Here is a 24,091-nt window from a genome sequence, read left to right as displayed (position 1 = left end):
TCAATTTCCTGATATGTATCCTCAAGGGTTGTTTAGGCTGCAATGACAGTACTACATGATTAAGTTTAAATTATTAATAGCCTCCTACCAACAAATTTCCTCCAAATTTGTCTATTACTTGTCAGCCCTCCAATATTACTGCATCTAACATTTCATTCTTCTAAGACACTTCTGACTGAATCAATCTGTCTAGACCTTGGTCTTCCTCTGGGTCTCTTTCCTGCCATCTTGGCATCAAACACCTGTTTTGCTAACCTTTCCTCTCCCATTCTGTTTTAAGTGATCAAACCACCTTAGATTAGCCTTGCTCACATATTCTTGAATGCAAACAATGTCAAGATCCTTCCTAATGTCTTCATTTTTAATATAATTCTGCCATTAATGCCATCTGTTCACTCCCCTAATTTTTCTTACAACTCTCATATCTATGGTCTCTAATCTTCTTCGATCAAGTGTTTTATTTCTAACCCAACTCTCAGATCCATAACTTAAAACTGGTTTGAACACTGTCTTGTCTATTGCTAATTTAGTATTTTGGCAATTTCTCTCTTATTCCATATAAATTTATTCAACTGGCTCCATACTTGAGCTTGGATTATTCTGTTGTTTATTTCCAGATTTAACTTGCCATCTTCACTAAAAACTGTACACAAATAGCTGAAATATTTTACTTGTTCTTAGATACTCCATTTGGAATGCTGCTGAAGTTTTCTATGTTCCTGCCTATTTTCAGAGTTTTGGTCTTTTATTGCTAATTTTCATGCCAAATTTGTTACAGCTGTTATTCAATTTAGTTAGAAAATCCTAAAAATTTGCACTGGATGTGTTTATAAGAGTATAACAGTTTTAGCTATATACAACATCATCTGTATATAGCTAAAAGCTAAGTTTGATATCTCCAACTCTAATATCAGGTTTAATGCCACTTTCTTTCATAATGTGATCTATATAGATGAATAAGAGTAGAGATAATGTGCATCCTTGTCTTACACCTGATTTCACATCAAACCAACTTCCTGTATTTCCTTCAATTTTAACTGCTGACTTATAACTTAAACATAGATTGTATTGCTCTTTATAATGTTCCATTTACCCTATATGACTGTAGTGTTTTGAAAAGCTTTTCCATGGGCATGTTGACATACACCTTTTCCAGAAATACAAAATTTAAGTACAGTGATTTTCATATTCTCATGATTTCTGAACTATTTGTGATAAGGTAAAAATCTGACTTTGACAACTTCTTCTTTCACAATTTTTCTCAGTCTCTTTTCAGTATGCTTACCTAAACCAAAGATACAGCGCTGCTAATCACTTTATGGGATTCCTACTGACTTAGTGGTATATATCATTAAAATAATAATGGTAATAAAATATAAATAAATAAATAAAACATGGGGATCTTGGTCAAGTATATATTTTGCATGGCAAGTAGCATTGTGCATAATTCGTCGAGCTCTGACAAAAATCATGAAAATAATTATTCTTGTGTCACTATAAGGCCTTTTTTTTTTCTAAAGAAGTTCACTATAGTGAACTTCTTTAAAATAGCATGCTTATAAGGATTTGACTAGGACAATTTGTGGTAGTTTGTTATAATAAGCGAATTGTTATAAGTGGGAAAGGTCACTGTATTATTATTGTTACCATTATTATTTTTTAAAGCTATTCATCATTACAACATTCAAAAGAATGGGTAAAAATCCTGATATTTAAATTTTTTTTTGCTATTACATAACACCTCCAGGGAATCCAAGACTCATTGAGGGAGGGTACCTACTCTACAACTCTCCGTCTCCATCACTCCACCAACTGCAACTACCTTCATCATCTGCACCAACGCTATCTACCGCTGACCACCACCACTACTAGTATTTTCACAGACAAACATCCATGCCCACAGCGGATTTGAACCCACAGCCTTTTGGCTGGAGGGCAGATATGCTAACCACTCAGCAAAACAGGCCGGCATTTTTTATTTATATTTTATTACTTTAACTTTTTTCTAAATGCTCTGCACTACTGCATATCTAAATATTAAATAAGTTAAATATTATGGAAATTAGCAAATCGATTTAGTAACTAACAAAACTGTCATGCAACGTTTTTGGTTAAATGCTAATATATTTCCAATTGTTAGCATAGACAACTATTTTTGGCAGTTTTTAATCTCTATTGTTTTCTGCTTACCTGAAGCTGTAACTGTAATTTTGCTTTCTCAGCCAACAAGTCATCAACAGTTTCAAAAAATTCTTCTTCAACTGCATGAAATGCTTGCAAAAGAACTGCTTCAATTTCTTCATGAGTTTCTTTATCATTCAGCTGATCAAGCAAGATTTCTGCAGGCATCCTCTGTGCAGCAAACCTGGAAACCCAGCTTCCATTGTGACCATCAAACAGTGCATAAAAATATGTATCATTATCTACTCTGTTAAAAAAAGAGAAAAATAAATAAATAAAGATGACTATTTTTTACCTCATAAAAATTACACAGAAAAATTATTCAAAATATAATCTTCTAAATTTTATAGCAATCTGTCCAAGAAAGATTGAGAGTGTAAACAAGCCTGATATACAGGTTCTGTAGGTAGATCAAAAACTAGAGATAAATAAGAGAAAATTTCTAATGTGTAGGTGATAGATAATTTTCATTGCCTGTTGCAAGAATACTCCTGCTTGTTAGAAACCTCAAATGGCTTAAAAATGTTCTGGATTCTCTAAAGAAACAAACCTGGAAATTACATGTTCCAAAGACTTTATCCCTGGTCCCTTCCATTACATGCTGTTTCAGGTAGTTATCCCTTAGTAACAATATAAATTCCATTTCCAACTTGCCACGTGCCCTTGCAACTTGCTCCTCCAGTCTACACCTCCAGATTACATGTTTTGAGAAATACTGATGGAATATGCTTGTTTCATAGAGTACAGATAGCAAAAATGTAAGCAGATCTCTGTCAACAAGATGATAAGATTGAAGATAGGCAGAAAAGAGATGGCAACCGATTGTACTCAAGTTTTATCATGTTTTATAGAGAATGGCAAAATTATAAATTCGAATTCAAATAAATTTATTGTCCATGGAATTATCTGTAAAAGAACCTTGAGCAATTAGTATCTGCATGATAACAAGTGGAATGAGTTAATAGGAAAAGAAGCATTAATAAATCTGATTGTTCTTGCACTGTCTACAGACGAGTCTAGAATTTTTAAGGAAGTTTGGGATAACTTGTCAAAAGTAACAGGATTATGTAGATGGGTGCATCTGGGAATTTTAGAGAATCAATATTGTTCAAGTGAAAACAGTATCTAAACAGAAAGATATGTTTTGCATGCTGAAGCAATTACAAATGTGATATGTCCAAAACACAATATCTGCAGATCACATAAATAAGTATCTTAAATTAGTCTTTTTAGGGGTTTTATAGTAATCCCATCTACAAGAGGTTGTTCAACTTATAGTATGTTGGTATGTAGATGGGTAGAAATGTGAGCAGTAAAAAGAAATTTTAACATTGGATTTGAAGACCTGTAGCCCTCAGGAAATACACATAAAGGAAGAATGTTCCAAAAAACAGCAGCAGAAGGAATAAATGAAGACAATTTTTTTAATGTGAGTTTGGAGTTGAACTGTGCAAGTATGTTGAATGGCTGTTGCACATTTTAACAAATTTAGAAAAGAGTAAGAGAATTATTGATGCAAATTTTGATGAACAGTATCCATGGAAATATTTGTAGCAAATAAAAACAACAGAAACTGAAGGTCTGTATGAAAATGAATGGAGTGAATTAGTGAGAGACTAGTCATTAATCTAAGTGCTCTCTTCTGAATTAAGTCATGTATTTTTAGAGAAATCATAGAGGCACCACCCCAAATGTCAGAACAGCATTCATGTTGAAAATAAACTCCTGTGGTTGGAACTGTCCAGGGTATTATTTCTAGTATGAACCTCAAGAAGAAAATACTGAGTAAATATTGTTTATTCAACAAGTTTCCTATACTCTATGCCACACTTCATCAGGAATAAAATATTTTCATTTGAAAAAAACTTGTATTAACAGACTTATTCCTAAACATAATTTGCTATATAAACAACTGCCATTAAATCATGCTGAGATTTCAAATATGTGCCTCATTGCTGAGTTGCACTATGTAATGTCTATCATAATGTAGTTCCCAGTTTCTTAGATCTTTTTTGTATGATGACAGTGCTTTTTTTTTGTTTGTAAAAAAATAGGTCCTGATAATCATTCTTTGCTAGCAGGAAAAACAAGATTTAAAGGATATGAAAAGAAATCTAAAAAAAGTATTTACTTATATTGTTACTTCATACTGTGATAACATTTTCTTTCTTAAAGATAGTAGCTGTTGCTGTCTACTTTTGCCAAAATAGTCAACTTCATTGTTTGCTCACTCCTTAGAAATCTTCATGTCCATCATTTTTTTCCACTTCAAGAGTTCTTTCCATTCATTTACATAATGCACATTCAAGCAGGATCGTAACCCCTAAGCAACTAATGCCTAGAAGCAGGCTTAGAGAGCTGCAATATTGTGTCTAAACCATTAAAAAACAAACATATTTTCTTGAATGTATGGATATCATATACCCTAACAACGATCCTGCATGCAGGTCTCTTATTTTGATAAATTAGCCAGTTATACTTTGCACAGAAGTCATTTTTTGATCAAGGCCAGTCATTACTGTCAATCATTCCTTGATGTTGGATGCTGATGCCATCATGAAGAAAAACAGTGTTTGACACAGCCTCTGTAGTTAACTCTGCACTCAATTCATTTTCTCACTTGTTTTTAATTTCTGAACTTGGAAGGGGGAAAGATATCTTTTAATTTTTTACTTGACAGTCAGGACTTTTTTTTTTTTTTGTATTACTTCTTACATGAACACAACATGTGTGAAAGTCAGATGTTATACTTCACCTTTAGGAAGGACAGGAGAATTTGTCCGGTGCTTTCTGATTGTGTATCTAGTGTATATAGGTAGTTTAGTGTTAGAAAGAAAATTATCTTGTATATTGAAACACATTTTCCTTTCTAGCATCATACTGCACAGAAGCAAGCAAAATAACATAAATTTTTATTGTAGCCAAAAACAGCACACAAACGCAATCAATATATACTATATTTACTGAAAAATAGAGTATTTTGGTGTAATTAGAAACAACTGGAGTGAATATACTGCATAACTGCAAATCAAGCAAAGTAAAAGTTTTATTGTAGCACTAAAATAGTCCTGCTTAAGGTGCAACTGGCACGAGACACAGCCTCGCATGAATGTATTACTATATAAACATGAAAGAAATTTAAAATTCAAAAAATAGTTATAGCAAATATCTTTACCGTTGTTCTAGCATGCATGGCAAATGGAACCAAATTAAAGCCGACAGTGATATTTAAAAGGAAGACAATTCCGAAGCATATGAAATTTCCACCAGGTGTCTTTGTTTGCGCCAATCAGGAAGGTTGGATGGATGAAGAAGGTGTACAATTGTGGCTGGATCAAGTATGGAACATACGTCCAGGCAGCTTGTTACATTAACAAAGCATGCTAGTCTGGGATATGTTCCGGGAACATATAATGGAGGCAAGCAAAGAGAAAGCACGTGAGCTACATACAGACCTAGCAGTCATACCGGATGGTCTAACTTCCGTTTTAATGTCAGCTTGATTAAGCCGTTTAAAGATTACTTACGTGAAAAATGGAGAAAATGGATATCATCTGGTTTGGTGAAGATGACAAAGGGTGGGAATTTTCAGAAGCCTGAGATCACCCTAGTCACCAGCTGGGTTAAAGAAGCTTGGGATTCGATACCATCTGAAATAATTCAACGCTCATTTCTTAAATGTGGAATAAGTAATTCAATGGATGGATCCGAAGACGACGTCATATACGAAAGCGAGGATGACGCACAACAAAATGGAGAGCATGACGACAACTGCTATATTGATGATGCAATGCCTACAGATGAATTTATAAATGAAATGTTTGATGACTCAAAAGATGAAGAATTTAAAGGATTTTGACATTATGTTTTAAAATAAATATTTCTTTCGTTAATTCGTAGTGTTTTATTTATAATGTTAGGGAACAAGATTAACAGATCTTGTTAATTATACATGGATACTGCATTTTAGGGCTAGTTTTCAAACAAAATTTCTAGTTCGCATTATACGCGAAAATATACGGTAATTTACATTGGAAAAATACAATAAAGCCTTAGAGTTCTCTTTACACAAATGTTTTAAAACAGATTCTATGAAACAGGTGTACATTTTTTTCAATGGATCCAGTAGTGTTCCATGCCACTAGGTATAGGCCCAGGCCTAGAGCGGCGGAAATTTTCGGGCTCTCATTTTTGTAATTATATTTATATTATGAATTTACAAAATAAATAGGTTATGCATGTAAATCAACATGTTCATTAAATATGGGGGGGGGCACTTTCTGCAGGCCTAGGGGTGGGAAATACCTAAATACGCCACTGCCTGACTTTTGGTAACAAATATAGTACTAGTGTATGCTAAGGCTTCTCTAACGAATGGCTTGATTGTGCAAAATATGTTACACAGGAATTGGTAAATACAAGGTAGAAACAAAGGAGAGTATTTAATTTTGATGGTAAGAAGAAAACGGAACAGTTTGTTGAGAGGGAAAAATATGTAAGGATTATATGATACTACAAAATTCTAGTGACAGGTTCAGGAATTCCAGACACACACACTAGATGGGAACACTATACTCAACAGAGGTATCTCATAGAGGTAGAATAATGTGAAACTATGATAGACTGAATATTTTCCAATTTACTTGCATAGCAGTTTAATAGTGTAGAATTCCTGTAGTAACAATGAAGGAGACAATCAAAATGGAATGAACTTTGCTAAGTCTTGGCAATATATATTTTTGGGGAGGAAGAATGGACTGAATTATAATGTATGTATTTTGCATGATGGATAAATAAGCTACCTGTGTTTTACTTTTCCACAATGAACTTAATATTGCTATAAATAATGGATCAGTTATTAGTGGAGGCTTATTGGAATATATATACAGACCTAGGGAAGGATTAAAACTGATTTTAATGCTTCCAATATTTTGTCTCAGTCACTGAGACATCTTCAAGGATTACAAAAAGAACGATTGTAATACACATGGATGAGTCTTAAGTCTTATTTAAGTGGTGCACCCTCTATGGGCACACCACCAAAATAGGACTTAAGACTCATCAACCTAAATAGGGTGTAAGGTGGGATATCTTGGATAATTAATGTTTCTCAAATTTTGGGAAGTTTTATGCAACCGTATTTATTTAAATCTGGTTGATTTCTGAGTGCCGCTGCAGATTCTAAAAATAGTCTTTCTTTTTTGTGCAATATATGGTGGAGCATGGAGGATTTTTTCCAGGAGTTCCTATGGATTGTATACAAAACATGGTCTGCAACTAGACTGACAATAGTCGTGATTACAGAGGCAAGATTTGTGTTCTAAGCAGAGCTCATCTGTCCAAAGTAAGCCAGATGGCAGGAAAAGGATACTTTATAAACTCCAGGCACTGAGAGAGGATTGGTCGGTCGGTTGGCTTATAGTTTATTTGGCACAAAAAACCACAAAGGTCATACTGTGCCATACTAAAGGTTACAACATTAGCAATTACAGAAAAATAGTTTCACAAAGCAGCATCTCTAGGTAAACAGAACTGCTGCAGAGGGCACAGCAACACACAAGGTCGGAGGTTATTACAGTGCAAAAATAGTTAACAATATAAGTTAATACATAATATATGAAACACTAAGCCAAGGAATGCAGTATCTACATACATGTAAGATTATAATAGATGCCTTTATAGCAGTACAAAAATAGGCAAAAAGGGATTATTATACAATATGCATGGATGAAAATTAAATTTAGCAATGCAGCCGTTTGGCTTTTCATCACAGTAGAAACAGAATTTAGAATACATATAAACAGAATTACTAGAAAGCACACAAATAGGTAAGATGTCCTACAGCACTACATGATTATTCAAAAAATAAAGTAGTAAATAAGATGCATACACAAAATGCATGTTAAGTGATGCAGTATCTACATATAAACAAAATTACTGCAGAGGTTTCAGCAGTACATAAATAGATAACTATAGTTGCATGTATATACAAAACAAGTCGAGGAAAGCAGTGTCTACATCTAGTAAGATTACAACAAACATTATTATACTAATACTTAAAGAGTCAGAAAGGAATTATTATACAGCATTGATGCATAAAATTTAAGTTTAGCATTATGGTATTTACATATTAACAAAATTACAGCAGGGTGATACAAATATACAAGATCAAGGCCTATGGTAATACATAATTGGTCAGATTTAACATAATGAATAATATGTATGTATAAAAGTTAAGCAACAAAGTATTTACATATAAACAAATTTATGGTCAAATGTGTTTGTACAAATTCATTCTTTCTAAAAAATTAAAACCATCATGCAATTTGCCTGAGTCTGCTAGCATTTCCCTGAGTGTATATGGCTTGGTTAGATAGGTGAAAATTTCATTCCTCTCGCGTGTAAATTTTTGACAATCTACAAGAATATGATGAATAGTGAGATGTGTGTTGCATTTTTCACATATGGGAGGGTCATCAGCTCTCAGTAAATGAGAATGCATAAGGTGACTGTGACCTATGTGGAGCCTAGCAAGGACAACCTCCTCCCTTCTCTTTGTATGTTGACTAGAATGCCAGTGTTTAATTTCAGGTTTAATGTTATATAATTTGTTTGTTGATGTTTCTTGCCATGGTAACTCCCACTGAGCAATTAGCTTTGATCTCATAAGTTGTCTGTAGTCTGTATATGGAACTGTCAAATAGTATGTGGAGAAGGTATGGGCTGATTTAGCAGCTGCATCTGCAGCCTCATTTCCTTTGATTCCGATGTGGCTGGGAATCCAGCAGAACTGAACATCGAAAGTAAGGGTTTTCATTTTGTGAAGCAGATGTAGCATTTCATAAAGTACTGGATGAGGATTATACATAGGAGAAGAGATAGCCTGTAAAGAGCTGAAGGAATCTGTATAAATTATACACTTTTGGTAGCAGTTTTCTTTTATATGCACAAGTGCAAGCTGAATGGCATGTAACTCTGCTGCATAATTACTGCAGTCAGGTGGGATCTGATTTGAGATAATAATGTCAGGAAACAGCAGCAGCACAGCCAACAGAGGTGTTAGTTCTTGAACCATCAGTATAGATGGGTAAGAAATCAGCATGTGCTGCTCTGTGTGCATTAAACAATTGCAGGTAGACGGATGATGGGGTATAAGATTTCTGTAGCTGACAAAGTGAGAGGTTGCAGGATGGTGCAAACCTGCCATGGAAGAATGCTGTTATGTTTAGTGTAGCTAATGTTGTCAACATTTATACTAACAGCTTGCACAGTTTCTTTAATATGCATACCAAAAGGATGTATAGCAGTTTGATGTGTGAGATATTGAGCTTCCCAATGCAGAGAGAAGATATTATTCCATGTAGGGTGATATGGGAGAGATTTTATTTTTAGGGTGTAATTAAGAGACAACTGTTTTCATCGAAGTGATAGAGTTGGTTCATTTGCTTCTATAGAGACTTGGAGTGGGTGAGGTGCGAAAGGCACCAGTAGCTATCCGTATACCCTGATGATGGATGGAATTCAACCATCGTAGGTTACTCTGTCTTGCCAAACCATAGACTTGGGACCCATAATCCAGCTTTGAACGTATAAGTGCATGATAAAGATGGAGCAATGAAGCTCGATCAGCACCCCACCCAGTAGAGGATAGAGTGCGAAGGAGGTTCAAAGTTCTTTTGCACTTTTCTCTTAGTTGACGAATGTGTGCTAGAAATATGAGTTTTCTGTCAAAAATGAGTCCCAAGAACTTGGTTTCTGTAGTTACTGGAATAACAGTAGGTCCTATTCTTAGTTCAGGATCTGGGTGATGAGTGCGTTTTCGAAAGAAGCGTACACAGACACTTTTTTCTGTTGAAAACCAAAACCCATTATTAAGAGCCCACAGAGAGAGACATGATCAATTGCTTGCCGAAGTTGTCTTTCAATTACCCTCCTGTTACATGAGTGACAGTAAATTGTGAAGTCATCAACATATAGAGCATTGTCTACAGTGGGAGGATGCTGTTCAATGATTGAGTTGATTTTAATAGCAAAAAGGGTTACACTTAAGACAGAGCCTTGGGGAGCACCTTGTTCGTGAAGATATGGTCGAGATAGCGTATTTCCCCCTCTGACTTGGAAAGTTCGCCTGAGCAGAAAGTTTTTAATAAATATAGGGAGGTGTCCTTTGAGATCTAGGTTATAGAGGTCTTTTAATATGCCATATCTCCAGGTTATGTCATAAGCTTTTTCCATGTCCACTAGGATAGATACTCTTCCATGAGCAGGACCATCTCCAGTTCTATCCTTATATACAACAGTGAAATTCCTAAAGGTACGGTCCTCATTGGGTCTTAAGTAAGTTTCCTGTAGACAGAAACAGAAAGGTTTGTGTTTCTGCAACAATATCTTGATATCGTCAATATTCTGGCAGATCCCACGACAGTTCCATTGTAAAAATTTTCCTATTATTTTGATTTTATTGACTTGTCTGGTTTTCGAGAGGCTGAGGGCTTACCTTTGTCAGATTTAAATTTATCCACTGTTTTAAGGAAGTATGGACAGCCAGTGTCCATCTCTTCCTCTGGTAGAGTGTTTAAAACATCAAATGTGTTAGGGTCAGTTGGAATGCTTAGTTTGCTTTCAGTGGGTATCAAGGTATCCATTTTTTCTGTGCGAGTGTCTGGTGGTTTATCTTTGAGTGAAGTCTCCCCCATAATTTTTTTGACAAATGAGTTTTCATTAAATGGGACCATTTTTTAAGTTGTCTCTGGAGTAAGGCTATAGGTCTTGTGATTAATGCGCTCAACAGAGAAGCACTTACGATCGTAAAGTTCAGATATGGTGAAATTATCAAATGGTGGTAGACATACATGTTTGAGTTGCTGTTGGCACTTTTTTAATTGTTATTTTTTCAGCATAAGAGGATCGCAAAACAGGTGTAATGGTGGCTAGCTTTCTTTTTGCATCCTGATATGTTATGTTTTGTTCTGTTTTTATTTTTTTTTATCTCTTTTTCATCTTTCCATTTCTGACATGCACAAAAGTATGCTGGATGATCTCCCTGACAGTTGACAGATTTAGCTTTTTTTTCACAGCAAGATTTATTTTCAAGTTCTTTACTACCACATCGAGCACAGGTAGTAGAACCACGACAGGCAGTTTGGGCATGTCCATATCTTTGACATTTAAAGTGTCTCAGCGGGTTAGGGATGTACATTGTAACAGGACAGCTGAGATACCCTGCTTTTACAGATATCGGAGGCCTAGGTATATCAAAAGTAAGGATGATGTTCTTGGTTGAGACCAGGCGACCATCCCTGCGTATCAGGATGCGTCTCACACCCGTCACTCCTTGATCTTTAAGCTCTGAACATATCTCCTCATCAGGAACCTCAAGGAGATCGCATTCTGATATCACTCCTCTACTGGAATTGAGCGTTCTGTGAGGTGTTACTGCAATTTGTATTCCACCCATTGTCGTTGCTCTCGGTAGTTTCTCGGAATGTTGTTTGCACATTGTTTCCACGAGGATATCACCAGAACGCAATTTCTTGACAGTTTTATCCTGCCAATCCTTCTAAACCTTTTTGGATAAAGAAGGGCGACATTTTCCCAATTGGTTTCTCACCTGTTGCATGAATGATTAAAAAGGTTGGTACATTTTTGTTAGTATCCGATATCTTTTGTTTCTTACTTATGTTTCCATATGCTGTGTCTATATTATCAGTACTTGGTTGGGACTTTGTTAGGGTCCCTGAAACATTTGAGGATGAAGAATTCATATTTAAGGAATTTTTAATTCAGCGCCAGAGCTCCCCACCCACCACGGAGCCACACATGGATGCCCACTACCTGGCAAGCAAAGAATGCGCTCAGGAGTGGAACGCCAAGGGCTACCCTGGACGCTATACCGGCACTGCAGCAGGTCTAGGATCCTGACCCCGGACCATGGGGTGAGAGACTTACTGCAAGGCCGTTGACCCTTGCAGGCAAGCCCACTAGCTGATTGATCCTGGCTGGGCCATCCAGTACCACCCGTCTTGCTGAAGCAGAAGCCAAAGTAGTGCAAGACTACCAGGATTCCCCTTTCCGGATGTCAATGGGTCACACCGCACGGCAAACACGGTGGCAGGGCGTTGGATCCCAGTGATGGTGGTCTGGAAAAAGGATAGCGAAAAAGACTCAGGAGAAGTAGAGCAAAGAAAAAGAGGAAGAATGAAAAGGGCCAGTACCATCACTGGGAGGTCTCCTCCACCATGAACAGGTGCCTCACATGGAGGGGACTGGGAGGAGGAGGGATCTAATCTTTGGTAGAAGATAAGGGCAGCAAGTTTACAGTGGGGCTTGAATGTTGTGTGGAGGTTGTACTTTTTTTTAAGGACCTGGCTATTTTTTCTGATGTGCCACAGATTTTTTCAGAAATGCCATCACCACAGTATGGTGATAGCATTTCTGAAATCCTTCTAAAAAGATGGCCAGGGGAATTGGGCTGATTATTTTTTGAACAACAGTAAAAAGTGCTTTATGACAAATAGTTGAGAAATCATGAGAATACAAGTTTTGTAGATATGGAAAAGGCATACGACAAGGTGCCAAGAAAAAAGCTATTCAAAACACTATGGTTGAATGGTGTCACTTGGGCATTATATCAAGCAATACTTAGTCTTTATTTGAGTTGTAAGTCAGCAGTTAGAATTGAAGTACAGGAGGATGGTTTAATGTTAAACCTGGTCAGACAAGGATGTACATTATCCCCTCTGTTATTCATTAGCTATATGGATCACATTATGAAGGAAAGTAGTATTAAACCTGATATCAATATTGGAGATGTTAATCTCAGCTCTTTACTTTATATGGATGATGTTATACTTCTAAATAAATCCAGTAAAGTCTGCAAGATTCCCTGACTAAATTGAATAACTGTCGTAATAGATATGGTATGAAAGTCAGCAATAACAAGACAAAGACAATGAAACTAGAAGTGAAAATATTAACTGCATTGTGAATGGAGAACCTATAGAACAAGTAAAACAAGTAAAATAAGAGAGAAATTAGTCAAAATACTAAATTAGTTGTATACAAGACAGTGTTCAAACAATTTTAAGTTATGGATCTCAGAACTGGGTTAGAAATAAAACACTTGACCAAAGACAAGAGACTGCAGATATGAGAGTCCTGAGAAAGATTAGTAAAGTGAACAGATGGCATCAATGGCAATATCATATTAAAAATGAGGATATTAGGAAAGAACTTCACATTATTAGCATCCAGGAATGTGTTAGCAGAGCTATTCTCAGGTGGTATGGTCACTTAAACAGAATGGGAGAGGAAAGATAAGAAAGCAAGTGCTCTCTGCCAGATTGGCAGGAAAAAGACCCAGATATAGGTGGACTGATACAGTAAAAAGTGCCTTAGAAGACAGAAATATAAGATCTGATAATGTTGGAGTCTTGACAGGTAACAGATTGATTTGGAGAAAAATTGTAGATAGGAAGTTAGTGGTGAAGTAAGTTTTTCATGTAGTACTATCATATGAAGTTGAAGATTTGGTTACAGCAGCACAAGGAGATGGAATGCATAAAGGTGAGGATGAAACAGGTAGGAATGGAAATCAGTCAGGATCGAGGAAATGGGAGTGGTCAAACTGAAGAGAGAGAGAGGTGTAGTATAGCAGCTAGAATAGAGAATGTTGGTGCTGCTAGGATGGCCTCAAACACACAGTGATTGTTATGTTTATACACAAATGTAAGGAGTATTTGAAACAAGAGAGCTGAGTTTGTTGCATTGATTGAGACACTATGCCCAAGAGTAATCGGAATAAGTGAAACTTGGTTGTCTGAGAAGGATGTGATGTCAGGAATAGAATTAGAAGGATATATAATTTTCCAGAAGGATAGAGATGTGAAAAGAGGAGGGGAGAGTGCAATTAATGACCACAGAGCAATTGTGTCCACAAAATATGGAAGTTGATAGTGTATGCACAGATTTTGAATCTGTGTGGTGTGAAGTTGAAATAAACAGGTTAGTATATCTCATAGTATGATGTTATAGGCCAGGGAATGCAGAGAATACTCATTGTGAAATATTTAGGCAAATTAATTGGGCATGTAAAAAGAAGGTAATCCTGATGGGAGACTTTAATTACTGGAATATAGACTGAAAAGAGAATATAGTGTATGGAAACAAAGAGAGCAAGTTTGTGGAATTTCTGAGAGATAAGTATCTTAAACACATGATTGAAGCAACTAGAGGCTTTAATGTTTTGGAATTGGTGATAACTTCACAAGATGTAGTTGTTAATGTAATGTTGACACTGATGCTAGTTGATGAGAGTGATCATGAGGTACTTCTTTGAGAAAGTCATCCTTTCCCAAAATGAATATATGTGGAAGTATAAGTAGTGATTATAGGAAGCTCTGTAGTCGGTTAGCATCAGTACGTTGGGTAGATGAGCTGAGCGGAAAAGATGTCGACAATGCATGGAAATTCACAAGGCAATATCTGACAAAGGCAATGTATGACTGCATACAGAGGATTAAGCAAGTAAATAGAGTAGGAGGGAGTGAAATGGATGAACAGCCAACCAACAAATCAACCAAGCTGTGCTGGAAAAGAAAATGTTATGGAGGAGGTACAAGACAGCTAGTGGTGATCAGATCCATGAAGAGTATAAAGTGCAGGCAAGAAAGGTGACGAGCTATATGATAAATATGTTCTCAATTGAATGAACCTCTCACGATGAGTCCATCGACTCCATGGAGAGTGTACACCCTTGAGGGAAACATGTCAGGAATTTGATGATGACAATATTATGATTTTTTTAATTTTGTAATCGCTGTAGCTATTGGAAAGGAAGGTATTGTGTATGCGGTTGAGTTCAGTTGAAAGGACAGTTCCACTGGAATAAAGATCTTGCTGCCCTTATCTGTTCTACCAAAGATCAGTTCCCTCCTCTCTCAGTGCCTGGAGTTTATGAAGTATCCTGTTCTTACAAGCTGGCTTATTTTGGACAGACAGGCAGATCAGCAACCATCCACTTAGAAGAACACAAATCATACATCTGTAATCACGACTATGGTCAATCTGGCCATAGTCATGATTATGGCCTCAGTATTTCTTTTTTGAATTTATTATGCTCCAGCATAATAAATCCAAAAAAGAAAGAATTTTTAGAATCTGCAGTAGCAATTAGAAATCAAACTGAATTTAAATAAATATGGTTGCATAAAATTTCCTGGGGTGCTTAAGGGTCAAGGCTGTATAACTGAGAGGAGAACTCCACATAGCCTTTAAAGGAATGCGGAGAACCGACCAGGGCTTCTAACCTAATGTCCAATCCTCACCTTCTCGTGGTGCACCCTGTTGGGTATCTACTTGGATACTGAACGAACGAGGATGGGCTGGCAATTTGGGATTTAGCCAACCAAACTGTATTCTCATTGATTAAACCAAAATAAATAATGATGGTATGACATGACAAAATTTCATGCCGGATGGGGCGTCGCCCGGTTAAACAAGGCCACCGTTGTTTTCGCCAGGGAAACAGGGCGAACAGCAAAAAGTCATCTACTGGAACAAACCCAAAAACAAACCCCAACTCAACATCACCTGAGTTAAAGATCGGTACTATCAACATAAGAAGCCTGAATAGCAAAGAAATGGAGCTAGCTGAGGAATTAGATAAGTACCAGATCGACATAATAGGAGTGATGACTGAAACAAAAAAGACAAAAACGGGTGAGATCTTTCTGAGCAATAAATACAAAATGTTATATTCAGGCAATGACAATCAAGGAAAAGAAGGAGTAGCCATAGTATTCAACAAAAAATACGAGACTAATCTTCTTGAATGGCAGTCAGTCTCAAGTAGAGTAATGTGGGCAAATATGAGAATGGGGAACTGGACAATGAGACTTATTTGTGCCTATGGTCTCACAGAAGGTTCTACTAAGGTAGAAGTGGAGAAATTTTTTGATGCTTAAGAAAAAGCAACTGACACAATGAAAAGGGAAAAGTTGGTCCTTGTTGGGGATCTAAATAGCAGAGTAGGAAATGATTGTGAGACATACAAAAATATTTTGGGAAAATTTGGAGAAAAGAGCAAAGCTAATAATAATGGCAAATACCTGTTGGATTTCTGCTCAGGACATGGACTGGTTATTACTAACACCATGTTCCAACATAAAAATGTGCACAAATTCACATAGAGAGAAGAGGCAAGGAATAAAAAAAGTCTCATTGACTATGTTATTGTTGATAGTGATGTTTTCTCCCTGGTGCAGGACACCAGAGTGTAGAGAGGATTTGAAATTGGAAGTGATCACTATTTAGTCTTGAGTAGGATGAAATTGAATTTCATATTGAAAAGAATAACATGTAAGAAAGTTTTAAAGCGAATAAAAGTTGAGCAGCTCTTAGATGGGAAAAATGAAAGAGTTTGAGAACAGGAACCAAACCTTGGAGATTCAGTGGCAAGCCTTGAAGAAAACCCTGATTGATTCAGCCAGAGAGGCATGTGGTGAGGTTGTCTGCAAGGATAGAAAAATCAGAACTCCATGGTGGACACAGGAAGTTAAAGAGGCAGTGAAGGAAAAGAAGAAAGCATATCAAAAGTTTCTGGCAAATAAGTCAGCTTGTGCTCTTAGAGAATACAGAGACAAATGTAAGAAAGCTAAATACTGTGTAAAACTAGCTAAACAAAAGTCATGGGAGGACTTTGGCAAGAATATAGAAAATAAATATTAAGAAGGTGGTAAGAATTCTGGAGGTTGTTGCAGATGCTTAGAAATGGAGGAAAGAGCACTGTAAAAGGAGTTAGAGATGATAAAGGTGACATGAAAATGAGAGAAAAAGATATCCTTGAAGTATGGAGTAATTACTTCGAAAAAATTGCTAAATGAAACAAGCAGTGATAGCAGAGTGGTAAAAAACACTGACCATGCATACAGTCAGGAATACATATCCATACTTGAAGTAGAAAAAGCCATCAAAGGCTTGAAATGTGGAAAGGCAGCAGGAGTAGATGATATTCGACCAGAAATGCTGAAGTATGGTGGTATAAGAGTCTTACAGTGGCTGCACTGCATAGTTCAGAAAGCCTGGACAGAGGGACGAATTCCCGAAAGAGGTTTACAGGTAAAAGTGATCTGTTCATCACTTTTACCTGTAAACCCCCCCCCCCAGATGAAAGGAGATCACAGATGCACTGCTGCCCAGGGAAAAGTCCCACAATCATCACAACATCATAGCCAGTGTGTTCCATCTCAAGGTGAAGATAATGGCTCTGTTGAACAAGGACAGCCTGTTTCGGAGAGTGCGGTGCTTCATGTACTCTGTGGAGTAGCACTGCTCTAACCACAGCAAGATGTGAGGCACAGGGTGTGCCTCACATCTTGCTGTGGTTAGAGCAGTGCATCTTCTCTGACATGATCAACAAAGTCATCTGTGCTGAAATACCTAACCCTGAGCAAGACACTCTCCTCCACAACATCATCAAGGCCAACATGATTCGTGGACCCTGCAGCAGCTTGAACCTCTATTCACACTGCATGAAAGGAGGTAGGTGCAGCAAGAGGTACGCCCCCCCCCGGCCAATTCTGAAGGACATTCGGACAAGAGATGATGGATACCCACAGTATCGGAGGATGTCTCCAGCTGACAGTAGCTTCACTGTAGAAATCAATGGGATAGAGCTAGACAACTGCTGGGTGGTGCCCTACAACCCTGTCCTGTAATGTATTTTTGATGCTCACATCAATGTGGAATTACGCAACTCTGTCAAGTCCATTAAGTACATTTGCAAATACGTGAACAAGAGCAGTGACCAGGCAGCTTTTGACTTGGAGAATGAGAAGGATGAGGTGAAGTTGTACGAGAGAGTGGAAGGTACATCAGCAGCTTGGAGGTTGCCGTTTCCCATTCATGAGAGGTACCCCCACTATCTTTTCCACCTCACTGTTCACCTCAAGAATGGTCAGCATGTGTACTTCACCTCCAACAACTTGGCCAAGAATCTCAGCATCCCTCCTCAGACGATGGATAACCACATACCCACTCTTGGCTTTCTTTGAGCCAAGCAAAAACTGACGATTTTGCAAAAACCCTCCTGTACTCAGAAATCCCTTCTTATTTTGTGTGGAAGAATATCAAGTTCACGAGAAGGAAGCAGGGAAGGATGTCGATGGCTGGCCAGGAGTGAAGAAGGACCACGCACTGGAAGGGTGTAAACCATCGACCCAAACAGCACTAAGTGTTATCATCTCCACATACTGTTATATGAAGTTCGAGGGCCAGCATCCTTTTCAGAGCTGAAGACTATGAATGGTGTTGTCCATTCCACATTCCAGTCTACATGCAAGGCTTGCTCGAGGTTGACAAGTACTGGGACACTACCTTAGAGGAAGCTGCCCTGTGTGATTCTCCCTTCAAGCTGAGGGAGCTCTTCACAGTTATGCTGGTGTCCTGTCAACTCTCTGATCCTCTAGTCTTTGGGAGAAGTACAAAGACAGTCTCTCAGTGGACATCACGCAGCAGGTGGAGAGGGAGTTGTAAGGTAGTGCACATCAGGTGATGGACAAGTGTGGAAGAATAACAAATACAAGGTTACAACAAATGCCTGGTGATTGAGGATTCAGTGTTGGCTTTGGGAGGACAGGGCTTGCCACATTACGGCCTGCCTTGGTCAACAAGGTCTGGAGGAGTCTTGGGAAACAGGAACTGAGGGAGACCAACTATGACACGAATGCCTTGGCACAGGTGGTGTCAAATAATAATGGTTCGCTGATGGATGAGCAGCTCACTGTCTATTGGAAGGTCCTTAGCAGCATTGAGTCAGGTGCTGGATAGGTCTTTTTCCTTTTCCTGGATGCTCCTGGTAATACTGGGAAAACCTTCCTCATCAACTTGCTCCTGGTGAAGGTAAGGAGTGATCGTGGCATTGCCTTGGCTGTCACATCGCTGCTATCCTGTTGAAGGGAGGCAAGACAGCCCATGCTGCCTTCAAGCTGCCCCTCTGCATGGATGAGGTTGAGGGTTATGCTCAGTGCCTCAAAACAAAGCAACATGACCCAAGTGCTGTGGGACTGTAAGCTAATTGTTTGGGATGAGAGCACCATGGCACACAGGGGGGGGGGATTGAGACACTGAGCATAACCCTTAAAGACATCAGGGATAACGATGGAGTGATGGGGGAGTCACCATGCTGCTGATTGGAGACTTTGGGGAAAACTCTGCCAGTGGTGCCAAGGAGAACTTGAGCTGACGAAGTTAAGGCATGTGTCAAGGTGTCGTATCAATGGCCCCCTTTCTCTCAGGAAGAACATGAGGATCCACTTCACAGGCGATATCTCTGCTGGGCAATTCGCTAAACTCCTACTCAAAATAAGGGACAGAGAGTATTCCAAGTCCGAGGGAAAGATGACCATCTCTGCAGGCTTGGGCTCAGTAGTGGCGACCCTACCAGACCTCACAGCCAGTATATACCCTGATATCACCAATATCAAGGAGAAGTCCATGGAATGGCTGTGCGAACATGCCATTCTGACCTCCAAGAACAACAAGGCTGCCATCATTAATGACATTCTACTTAACTTGTTTGAAGGGGCAGAAAAGCAGTACAGGTCTGTCGACTCAGTGCTGCAAACTGATGATGTGATCCATTATCCGTGGAGTTCCTCAACACCCTCAACCCTCCTGGCTTCCCAGCACACAAGCTTCTCCTCAAAGTGGGACTCCAGTGATATTGTTATGAAACCTCAACCCACCCAAAAATTCTGCAATGGCACCAGGCTGCGAGTGAAGGCTCTCCACAGGAACGCCATGTTCACCGGCTGTGCTCAGGGAGAGTCGGTGTTCATACCATGCATACCACTCATACCATCAGAGTATCCCATTCAAGTTCAAGAGGCTGCAGTTCAAGGTCTGCTTTGCTATGATCATCAACAAGTCCCTGGGACAGTTGCTGAAGGTGGCAGGGATTGACTTGCGGGGGGGAACTGCTTCTGAAATGGACAGTTCTATGTGGCCTGCTCCAGAGTGAGCTCACCCAGCAGCCTGGCGATCCTGGCGCCTGAGGGGGGGAACCACCAATGTGGTCTACAAAGAGGTCCTTAAGTAGGGAAAAAAGGTCATATGTATTTTTCACTACAATCTTCTATTTTTTTTATTTCTTCATCAAATGTTATATTTCAAATTTCACTTGATCATTTTTCTGCATCAACACGCTTCACTTTATTCAAACTATATATACTTTTTTCTTTATTAGTTTTTATTTACTTTTGTGAACACCTTTGCAAAGCACAGGTGCTATGCTATTATATCACAAAACCCATTCAAAAATCAAATATAACAATTTATAAAACAAAAAATATTATTATTATGTGACACTTCCAGGGAGTCCAAAGACTCATCGAAGGAGGGCTCTACAACTCTTTGTCTCCACCACTCAATCCACCAACTACACTAACACTATCTACTGTCCCCCCACCACTAGTATTTGCACAGACAATCACAAACATCCATGGCAGAATTCAAACCTGCAAACTTTTGGCAGGAGAGCAGATACACTAACCACTCGGCGAACCAGGCCAATGCATTATAATTGTCATAATTTTTATTATATTGTATTAATATTATAAAAAATATTATAATTTGCTTGTTTTTAAATAATAAACATCTATAAATTTTGAATTCTATGTACAAATGTCTAAAAATATAATGTGAGGTATCAAATTAAAGGGAATTTTAACCTGAACATGAATGTGGTGTTAGTCAAGTCATTCGATGGAACCATGACTTTTAATAATTACAGGGTGTTGCCTGACATGGGGTAGTTGTGCTAAATATAAATTATTCATTGCAATCAAAGGAGAGTTTATTGGAGTCAAAATGGATTTATAGTAGTTAAATACCGTAGCAAAGCACCAGTATCATGCTAGTATATATATATATATATATAAATTACTTCACAGACCAAACATGAAATGTTTTTAAGCGATTTCAGGTCTCCAATAAGTAGCAGTGGGCCTCTTACTGAGTGATGAAATTCATCTTCCACCTAAAAACAATCACAAACATTCATGACAGGATTAGAACCTGCAGCCTACTGGTTGGAGAGTGGGTACACTAACCACTTAGCTAACCAGGCATGCAAACTATTTGGCTGTATATAAAATTAAACTGGATAATTATGAGTTAAAAAATTCTTGAGAATACAATCTATTTCATCATCATCATCAAATTCCTGCCATGTACCCTCAAGGGGTGTACAGGATATGATAGTATTACATGAAAAATTTCATCATTACTGACTTCCTATCTACAATTTTCCTCCAGATTCTGTTACTTGTCAAGACTCCAACATTATCAGATCTTATATTTCTGATGTCTAAGGCACTTTGTACCGTATCAATCCACCTATATCTTGGTCTTCTTCTGGGTCGTTTTGCTGCCAACCTGGCAGAGAACACTTGTTTTGCCAATCTTTCCTCGCCCATTCTGTTTAAACGACCATACCACCTGAGATTAGCTCTGCTAACGCATTCCTGGATGCTGACAATGTCAAGTTCTTTCCTAATATCCTCGTTTTTAATATGATATTGCCATTGATGCCATCTGTTCATGCCTCTAATCCAGGGTTTCTCAAACTTTTTCTACGACGGAACACTTCACAAATCCTGAAATGTTCACGGAACACTTGGTTATTTTGTAATGTATTAATTAATAATTGATAATTAATTATTAATTAATTAAACATCAATTAAACCATAATTAAATTAATTTGTGCTGAATTTCATTGACATATCCATTCTGATCACCAAAAATTTATAATATTATTATAAATTTTTGGTGATCAGAATTTTGATGAAAGTGAGCAACATAAAGAAGAACATCTCCCAGGAAGACCCCACCTGGTGTTCTCTGGTGAAGTCACCTTCACCACGGACATGCGACAGCCTGTGCTAAATCTTGTTATCATCGGCACGTCACGTGTAATGGTGAACTATCCCTGAGTGCAAAGACAGTGTTTGCGGTGCGGCTCCAATGAACATCTGAGGAGTAACTGCCCCAGAGCCAAGTGCTTCAATTGTTTCGGCATTGGGCACATTTCTAATCAGTGCCCACACCCCTGCCGAAAGTGCAACGACAAAGATCACAAAGTAACATCATGTCCTCTGCGCACATTCGCAGAAAAGGCAGGGGTGGCCATTGAGACACTATCCCCGCAAAAGACGCCGGTGAATTTCCGGTACTCCCCAACACCATCGGGGAGAGTCTTTCTCACAGATTGTCTTGGGGAAAATCAAGAAGCGTCCCACTGCAACAACATCAGCAAATGAGACTGTTTTTCCCCCCAGCAACAACATCCGCTGAGGAAGCAGTACCCCCCTCGGACACTTCCATCGTTCCACCATCACCATTGGAACAGGAACAAAAACAACACACACAGCCGAGGGGAGCGCACAGGAAGCCATGGATAGCGCAACATCAGCTATCCCCCCCCCCCCCTCAACAACATCAGAGGAAGCTTCTTCAGCGGACGCTATGCAGATCTCCCCCACAGTAGCCAGCATCCCCCCCCCCCCTGCAGTGGAGTTGAATACAAAAGAGGGGGAACAACTTCTTCCAACCCCCAAGGACCTTCCTAAAAAAAGAAAAGAAGCGGCTTCTCCAAAGTTGGAGAAAAAACATCAGCGAAGTCGCCCCAAGGGAGGTCAGGACTGTACGACATCAGAGTCCAAGATGGAAGTGGAAAGCCCCTCTACTCACAGACACAGTATAAACTCCAAGTACCAAAAACTCGCCGACTTCCAATTCAACTTTTACGATTACAAGATAAAAGATGATAAAATCACAAGCTTTAAAATCGTTAACACCCAGCACGAATTCGAAGTTCTCTCGAACTTCGGTACAAGACTGGAAGCTGGTCTGCAGGAAGCGGGATATTCTACCTCCCCCCTACAGATCGAAGATCTGACCACGTGTGTAAGGAAATTATGTATTAAAGACTTAGGCAGGGTTTAAACCACTTAAAAAATCATAATACCGCCACCCACTTCTGTGTTGCCTCCCTCGACATCAGAGGGCTCAGTTCACCATCTAAACAACAGGAGGTGTGGAATCTCATGCTAGCCCATAACATCCGGCTCTTGTTCCTGCAGGAGACACACTTCTACAATTTCAAGGACATGCAGGAACCGAGTCATAAGTACCCTGTAAAATCCTATTTGAGCTTCAGCACAAGTAACAGCGCCGGGGTACTTACTTATGCTAACCCTTTATCCTCGGAGCCTTTCATAACATCCAAACGGATACAGAAGGAAATGTTCTTGCCGTCGACTGGAAGTACCAGGGCTGTATCACCAGATACATTAACATCTACGCCCCGGCATATGCAACATTACAACCAGCATTCTTCTAGTCGCTCCATACATACCTGTACGGCGCCCATCACGTCATCTTGATGGGGGACTTTAACTGTGTGGCAGACCCGGCCTACGATAAACTAGGGGGAAATTCCAACACAGGTACAGCTGGCTACAGGGAATTGAAAATTCACCTTAGAAATCTCCAGCTGACAGATATCTGGAGGGCTCACAACCCCTACTCTCGGGATTATACTTGGCCAGGCCGAGGCATCGGCACACGACTCGACCGTTTCTATTTGTCACCATCCCTTGTCTCCAGAGCAGAAGCAATAAGGCACGTTCCAGTCAACTATTCCTTCGAGCGAATGCAGACTTTTTCTCCTGTGTGCTGGTTTCGTAGGGTAGGTAAATATAAATAAAATAAATGAGTAAATCTAAGTGTTAAGAAAAAAACAATCATTTATTGTCAAATGTTAATTAGTAAAAACAAAACACACATTGTGCGAGACAATGCACGTGTCTTGGGAACATGATTTATTTGTTGCGAGACATAATGCAATTGG

The 24,091-nt window shown here is 38.7% G+C and overlaps 1 protein-coding gene across 1 annotated transcript in view; it reads right to left on the bottom strand.

Annotated features, from left to right (window-relative positions):
• Positions 1 to 24,091, bottom strand: part of LOC150109068 (TGF-beta-activated kinase 1 and MAP3K7-binding protein 1-like) — a 133,076-nt gene that overhangs the window by 88,236 nt on the left and 20,749 nt on the right. Inside the window, exon 3 of the mRNA XM_090405299.1 lies at positions 2,191 to 2,428. Within this exon, the coding sequence (XP_090261425.1) occupies positions 2,191 to 2,428 (238 nt within the window). The remainder of the gene's footprint in view (positions 1 to 2,190; positions 2,429 to 24,091) is intronic.

Source organism: Typopeltis vanoorti, chromosome 2, assembly GCF_054136105.1.
Source record: "Typopeltis vanoorti isolate ZY-2024b chromosome 2, IOZ_Tvanoo_1.0, whole genome shotgun sequence".
Lineage (NCBI taxonomy): Eukaryota > Metazoa > Arthropoda > Arachnida > Uropygi > Thelyphonidae > Typopeltis > Typopeltis vanoorti.
Note: the sequence above shows the minus strand (reverse complement) of the source record. Positions and strands in the feature narration are given on the sequence as shown.